Source organism: Lactuca sativa, chromosome 6 (genome assembly GCF_002870075.4).
Source record: "Lactuca sativa cultivar Salinas chromosome 6, Lsat_Salinas_v11, whole genome shotgun sequence".
In the NCBI taxonomy this organism is placed as follows: Eukaryota; Viridiplantae; Streptophyta; class Magnoliopsida; order Asterales; family Asteraceae; genus Lactuca; species Lactuca sativa.
Genome location: NC_056628.2, coordinates 206,488,568 through 206,496,255, shown reverse-complemented (window position 1 = coordinate 206,496,255; position 7,688 = coordinate 206,488,568). Strand labels below are relative to the sequence as shown.

Sequence of the window (7,688 nt, the reverse complement as noted above, 5' to 3'; positions counted from 1 at the left end):
CTTTCAAAATAACTTGTATTCTCAGGTCACAAATAGACAGGTACCGATGCAGGGTTTAGAGAAGACGGAGCAGTCAAGACTCGTCTTTTATTTTGAGTATTCATTATGTTGTTATTACTATGAAAGAATACACTTGTAAGTAAAATTATACTAATAATGCAATGGATGATGTTGTTGCTTGTTTACTACTTTGCATTGTTGTGATACTGTACATGACGTCCTCCGCCCCAGAACGTTTCGCCGTTCCGGTTTTGGGGTGTGACAATTGTACCCCAAATGATGCAATTATCAGGATATTATTAGAGAAACTTCTTCTAAAATCACTAATGATGAATGGTGATTTGCTTCGTATGCGTTTCTGTGCACATATTCTCAATCTTATTGTCCAAGATGGCTTATCTCTAATTAAATTTGAGATTGAGAGAATCAGAGAGAATGTTGCATTTTGGTCTGCATCACCAAAGAGGGAGCAAAATTTTGTGATAGCAGCAGAACAGTTGCGAATACGATACTCGAAGAAGTTGATACTTGACTGCAAGACGCGGTGGAAATCTACATTCTTGATGTTGAGTGTTGCTATAAGCTACAAAGAAGTTTTCGATCAGGTAAAGACAAGAGACCCGAAGTATACATGTTTTCCTACAGAACAGGATTGAGAGTTTGCTAGTGAGATTTTTGAAAGATTACAGCTTTTTTATGAGGTGACTATTATGTTCTCTGGTTCAAAGTATCCTACAGCTAATGTTTTTTTTTCCTTTGATATGTGAGATTGGGTATTCTTTGCGTGAGTGGACGAAATCTCTTATTGAGGAGATTAGGGATATGGTTGACCAAATGGTTTCTCAGTTCAATAAGTATTGGTTTGTAATTCATGGGATAATGGGAATGGCAGCGGTTTTAGATCCACGATACAAGTTAAAGTTTGTGGAGTTACTTTTGCCTGTGCTTTATGGAGAAGAAAAGGCAAAGATTGAACTTCAAAATTTGGAGTCGTTTGTCCAAACTTTGTTTCAAGAGTATGAGTCAAGTAATTCATCTAAAAAAGGAAGAGTGAAGGTATTATATTCTTCTTATTGTTTGTATAATAAATAGAACATTATCTTAAATTATTAGCATTTTTATACTAAACATCAGGTGTTTATGGTGGTTCAGTTCCCGATTCATCTTCATTTGGTTCTAGTATCTCTTCTGGTAATCGTGTTGGATTCAATAAGATCTTATCGGATATTGCTTCTATTACTAGAGATGATGATGAATCAGGAGGTATGAGTGAGTTGGATAACTACTTGAAGGAGAAATTGTTGCCTAAAGACATGGAAATTGATTTGTTGGCGTGGTGGAAAACAAATGGGATTAAGTACCCGACACTACAAAGGATAGCTAAAGATATATTAGCTATTCCTGTTTCCACTGTTGCCTCGGAATCAGCTTTCAGCACTAGTGGAAGATTAGTAAGGTGTTGTTTGTTTTTTCTGAGGCAAAATGTCTGCAGTCTGCAGACCACATCTGTAGACCTCTATAGTAGAAGAGGTGGACCAAACGTCTGCAGTATGAAAAAAGAAGACTGTTTGTTTTTTTAACATCTGTGGGATACTAAAATAAACTGAAATCTAAATAAACTGATTTTTTTTAAACTTCAAAGTGATTTTTTAATATTTTTATGACTTTGTTATAAATAATTAACGAATCTAGAACAACTTTTATGTATTATTATATAAGAAATCAAAATAAAAATAGTATGAATTAATGTATATATTTTATAAAAACCAACAACTTTGGTTGCAAAGTTATAACTAAACATTATAATTAGTGATCAAAGAATTTGATACATAAATGGATGGAAATAAATTTCGATTTTTTTCAATTAAATCCATTAAAAACGTACCATAAATATTTTCTCGAGAAATTGACAATACTGTATTAAATAATGTTTTATAAAATTTAGCAAAAAATATAAGAATACATTATGATTTTTTTTTCATATTTATATAAACAACTTCAATGACTATTATTGTAATAAATTTTTATTTATAAATTTGTTAAAAATATCATGTTTGTAACGCCGAACGTTTTTTTTTTTAAGTTTTGTATTTTTTTTTCAAATTGTTTATCATTAATAAAGTTAGAAAAATTATAAATTAAAAAAAAACTTAAAAAAAATAAAGATATATATGTTTTTTATGCTAGAAGATGTCTGAAGATGTTAGAAGACTCTAGTCCACATTTGCAACAAGAAGAGGGCGCGCAGACATTTTTAGGTCTGCAGTCTTCAAAAAAACAAACAGTCTGCGAAGGCTAATGTCTGCGCGTGGTCTGCGCGGCACAGACAAAAGAGGCCACGCAGATCTGCAGACAAAAAACAAACGCTACCTAAGTCCTCATCGTAGTCGACTTCGTCCAAAGACATTGGAGGCTTTAATGTGTGCTCAAAGTTGGTTGTTGAATGAAATTTGAGGAAGTATACTATTTTATATTAATTATATGAAATTGTGAATCTTTTTTGCATATTAATAATATTAATTTTATACAACAACTTGTTCTGAAGAGACCGAGGCAAATTGCCGTTCAGTTGAATTTGATTATGATGTGGAAGAGGTAAAACGACACTTCTAAAAATATTAATTTTATACAGTTTTCATGATTTGGTTTGATTTTGAGTTTGTTTAATATTTTGTAAGAAAACACTAAAGAAAGCGGACAACAAGTTTGGATGATCTTGTTTGATTTTGAGTTTGTTTTAATGCTAAGTGGTAATGTATTATTGTGATGAATTAGTTTTTCATGTTGTGTACTTGGGTGTTTTGGTTGGTTGGTTGGTTGTTACAACATTAGACTACTAGTATTTTCTATTTTGTTAAATGATTTAAGAACTTATTTGGTATTTTAAGCCTATGCAACTTCTTAATTTATCATTATGTATTTATAGTTTTTCCTTCTTTTTTTTTGCCATATTTCGGGTTTTCGGGTAATTATCGGGTTTCGGGTTTAGGGTCGGGTTCGGGGAAATTTTCAGCCCCGACGGGGCGCCCCGATAAGAAACCCGTCGGGTATCGGGTCGGGTTCGGGTACACATTTAGAAATCGGGTTCGGGTTTGGGAAGCCATGCCCCGCCCCGAACCTGCCCCGTTGCCATTCCTAGTTTAGGTTAAATTAGTAAAGCTAGGTCTAGTCAAAAGCATGTTTTGGTTAGATACTTTGGCAAATGATAGATATTAGAGTGTGTTAATATCTTTCAGTACCAACTTAGAATAACAATCATGAATTACATCAAGTCATAATCAAGTTGAACAACAACATTAAGAATTAGAACTAGAACCATTCAATCAAATTTTTTATGAGTTTATTTCATTTTCTACATGTTTTTAAAGTAGATTGTTATTTTATTATTTTACTTTTGAAAACAAAACCCCTTTTGTGATCAAATTACCTTGCGCAAAGAGGTATAGACTTTTATCCTGTGTCTCCGTGGTTCGACCCTGCTTGCTTTGTGCTACTTTTAGTGCATTAAAGCAGTGTATCTGGAGTCTGTTGTACCCCTATTATTTGTTAGGTTTGACACAACTAACAATGCCCATAATTTCTCTTTAAAATCCCTATTAGTGTGCTGGTTAACCACACACGCTTCATTAACGAGATATTAAAGTATGATGTTCCTTTTCATGGATTAGCATACTTTTCGCATTTTTCCTAAAGTAACTAGAGTGATATTCTTAAATAGTTTTGTTATTTTATATCATTATACTTTTAATGAGATTGTGTCCTATCAAACATGTTCGGATAACGACCCTCCACCACACAGGAGAGCGGTGGGTGAGAGTGGACACTCATTCAACGACCATTTTACAGGCTGCTTCCTTATACATTCTTTATAGCATGGTTTCGTGAATGAGGCCTACTATTGATTTGAGTGACTTTTCTTATACATATAGTTGTAGTTAACTTTTAATGATATATATATATATATATATATATATATATATATATATATATATATATAAGGTATATTTTAAAACCTTTTAAAATATAAGGTTCAAATATTAATTATTTAAATTAATCTTTTTAATTAATTAATATTAACCAATTATGATTTATCTTTATCTTTTAGATAGACAATTAATTAAATTAATTAAATCATTTTTGGATTAAATAATTATTTACTATTAACAAATTAATAAAATAATTGAAATTTAATCCTAACCCAAAACCCCTTAATTTTCGAAAATAGGTTTGGGTTTATTAGGTTTTAATTATTCTATTTTAAGGCTTTTAAAATAACAATTAAGGAAACAAGATAAACCCGAGGCTCCCTAATTTTCGAAAAAGGCTAAGGAGGCTAGGGTTTCAATTACCCTAGCAAATTTCGAAACCTTAGGGTGGAAGCTAGGGTTTCAAGAACCCTAGCAATTTTCGAAAAAAATGCATCCTTAGGGTTTAATTTCTATAAACCTTAATTTTGATACATTCAACATTGTGAAAGATCAATTGAAAAATAGTGACTCTGATACCACTGATAGGTTTTGTAGGTTACAAAAAAAATATGTGGCGGAAAAAACTTAACCCTAAGTTCACATGCAACCTATTGGATCTAAGTTTTCTCTCTTGATTTGCAACAAACAATTGAACATCAAGAACCCTAGGAGTACTCTATTATTTTCGAAATTCACAAAGAGGTTATGGTTGAAGGGTTTTTGGCCATAAGAACATCCTATGTGCTTATACAAACCCTAATGCTTGGATCTAGGTTTCTCTATTGTACATGCAATTCATCCAAGACTATAAACCCTAGATCTAGAATATGATAATCAATATAACATATGAATTAGGGTTTAGATCATGCCTTGATTGTTATGTAGTAATAACAATCCCAAATCCTTCTTGTAATGACTTTAGAAAGCTTAGAGTCACAAATGTCACTCCTCTAATGGTTCACAAACACCAAGAGCAAGAGGATGAAGAGGAGAAGAGAAGGAGGCTCTAAAAAACGTGTGGAAACCCTAACCAATTAGTTCACCACGTTTTTGGGGCATAAGGGTTCTATATATAGTGAGGCTATTAGGGTTATCTAACAAGGAAACCCTAATTTGGATGCTTAAGCCCTAAGCAACCCATGGACTCCTTTCCTTAAAGGCCTTGGACGATTTCTAATGGGTTTTCCCATAGAATTCGTCCATCCTTATAGTATAAGGCAATCCATAGCCCAATTGCAATTATCTTATAATTACAATTCCAGTCCCTTAAGTTTAATTAATCTCTTTTAGTCACAAACTTAATTCTTATTAATTCTTGACTAATATTAATTAAACAATATGATTTCTCCTTTAATATATTATTCTCATAATATATTAATAAATCATATTTAATCCTTTCTCTCCATAATTCATCCTATCAAGTTGCTTTGGTGAAGGCAACCCAAAAGGACCATGCACCATCGGGTCAAGTACATACCAAAATAGTTATGGACTTAGACACTAATCCAACAGTCTCCCACTTGGATAAGTCTAATAACTATTATGCGTATAACTTCAGATCCTGATCTGCAATCATAGCTTTCCAAAGCCGCTGTCAACTCTGATCCTATCAGATACGTGTGTTCTTTAGATAAGGGATCATATATTCCTCCATTCTAGATATGGTATGAGACATGATTTCTAATCATTCTCTCTGTACTATTTCTCAACTTCCGATTTATGACGACTGACTAATTGAACAAATCAAATTAGCCCTAGCCTGGCCAGCATTTACGTTTGTCATCACTAAATCATCGAGGGGCCCAAAGATATCGCTTTTATCCTACTTTGGATAAAAGGAATGGATAAACTTTGATTCAATGCTCGCTTGCACTCACTCACCGAATTACACACAACAATATGTATTATAACACCAAGTTACTAGTGCGTTTACATATTATCAATGTGCAACCGATTTGCAAGATACAACTCACACATCTCAGTTTCAAGAATATAAGATGTTATCGTCTCACCAATCACTTGTGATACAATTCATGAAGTGATCCAAGTGAGCGTGTGTTTAATCCAATGCTCAAATCATATTCATAAGCACTCATGAACGTTTCAGCAAACATTTGCTTATGTCTAATGCTCTTTAGACAATCCACACACCAATTCACGACAGTCTTTATTCATACCTACTTCCAACATATGAACGCCTGTGGCCCGTTCGAATAATTTGACTGTTCTCAACCAATTAAATTATTCAGTAAGTCAAAACATTCAAAGTGAAACACAAAAATAATACTAATCCCATATGGCCTCAAACCTTTGAGCATAAATAAAACACCTTTTATTTATCACCATATCGATTACTCATTATTTGTTGTTTCGGGTAATCAACTTTTTACTTGAATTATTACACTTGTCCCATGCTCTTAGCATGCACACAATGTTTACCTATGGTTCTTACTTTGTGAAATAGATCAAATGAACACATTTCCAATCATACTCATTTCACAACTCCCAATCGTTTTCACTAGTGAAAGAATATCAAATTCTTGCCACTTATGGAATATGCTAGATTCTAACATTTTATGCAATGATCCTTTTGTAATGTCAATGCACTAAAGTCACAATGGCTATTGCCAATGAAATTACAAAGTCCTCTATCGGAGATTGTTACAAGACAATTCCTTAAATATGATGTCTCTCACTCAAAGTACATTCCTTTGAACATCCTTTTACATAAAAGTTTCTAATCTAGACATAGATTTTCAATATTCAATTCCCAATATGGAAAACTTTCCATACTTACCATATGACAACTCATTCTCAATAGAATCTTATCTATTCATAATAATGTCAATATGGTCCATCCAATACTATACTTCCAACTACTCACAAGCGACCAATCCTTTGCGAACTTTGGATTGTCCTTTGATAGTTGTTTAATTATCTTAGTCAAAACCGATTCTTGTCCTTTTTCCCTCTAAATGCCCTAGACATTTGGAAAATTTTAGAATGGTCAAATATTATAGCATTTGCAATCGATCCTATACCCGAAGCGTATGGGACACGATGCATAATGTCTTACATAAAGATTTGATACTTTATCAATCTTCTGCTGTAATATTTTATGTGCTACGCTCTCATAATTCGAACTATGAAGAGGAATGCCGTAATCATAATCGAAATTTGAGAACACACTATGTTTCCTTGACTAAATTATTAACATTCCACAACCTAAGCCTTTAGATTTGAAATGAAGCATAATATTCTCTCCCTTAATTATAGCAAAACAACTATTCAACCTTTACAACTTTGCAAAGTATGACTTTTGTTTTTCTATAATTTATATTGCTAACTTGCAATACTTTCCATAATAATCATGCAATCGTAACATTTATTCTCCCACTATCATGATAATTATTATAAACATAACACTTATGCTCCCACTAGCTTTGACATGTATTCAGAAACCAGCTTAACTTCCAGAAAAACAATACTTATTGAATTTCTTAAGTTCATGTTTCTAATACCTAATGCTTTGATAATCCTTTATCTAAGCTTATACACTTTTCCCTTAGAAATCTCATATGTATGTCTAAACAATTCAGATTAATTGCCAAATCTCACAATTCGAATCATGGAAAGAGATACCATAACCATAATCGAATTCGAGAATCCAATTTTCACAGTCACTATCTTTTTAAAATCTCTCTTAGTGGAAGCATTTCC

General features: G+C 32.6%; 1 protein-coding gene across 1 annotated transcript; it reads left to right on the top strand.

Moving 5' to 3' along the window:
• Positions 1-329: 329 nt before the first annotated feature.
• Positions 330-2,599, top strand: LOC122194881 (zinc finger BED domain-containing protein RICESLEEPER 2-like). Its single transcript, XM_042896181.1, has 4 exons — positions 330-605; positions 769-1,027; positions 1,135-1,451; positions 2,546-2,599. The coding sequence occupies exons 1-4, from the start codon at positions 330-332 to the stop codon at positions 2,597-2,599; spliced, it is 906 nt and encodes a 301-aa protein (XP_042752115.1).
• The last annotated feature ends 5,089 nt before the right edge of the window (positions 2,600-7,688 follow it).

Coding starts and splice junctions, on each gene's coding strand:
- LOC122194881 (XM_042896181.1), top strand. CDS start 330: ATGAATGGTGATTTGCTTCGTATGCGTTTCTGTGCACATATTCTCAAT. Junction 1,028..1,134: donor GTTTCAAGAGTATGAGTCAA/GTAATTCATCTA, acceptor ACTAAACATCAG/GTGTTTATGGTGGTTCAGTT. Junction 1,452..2,545: donor TCAGCACTAGTGGAAGATTA/GTAAGGTGTTGT, acceptor CTTGTTCTGAAG/AGACCGAGGCAAATTGCCGT.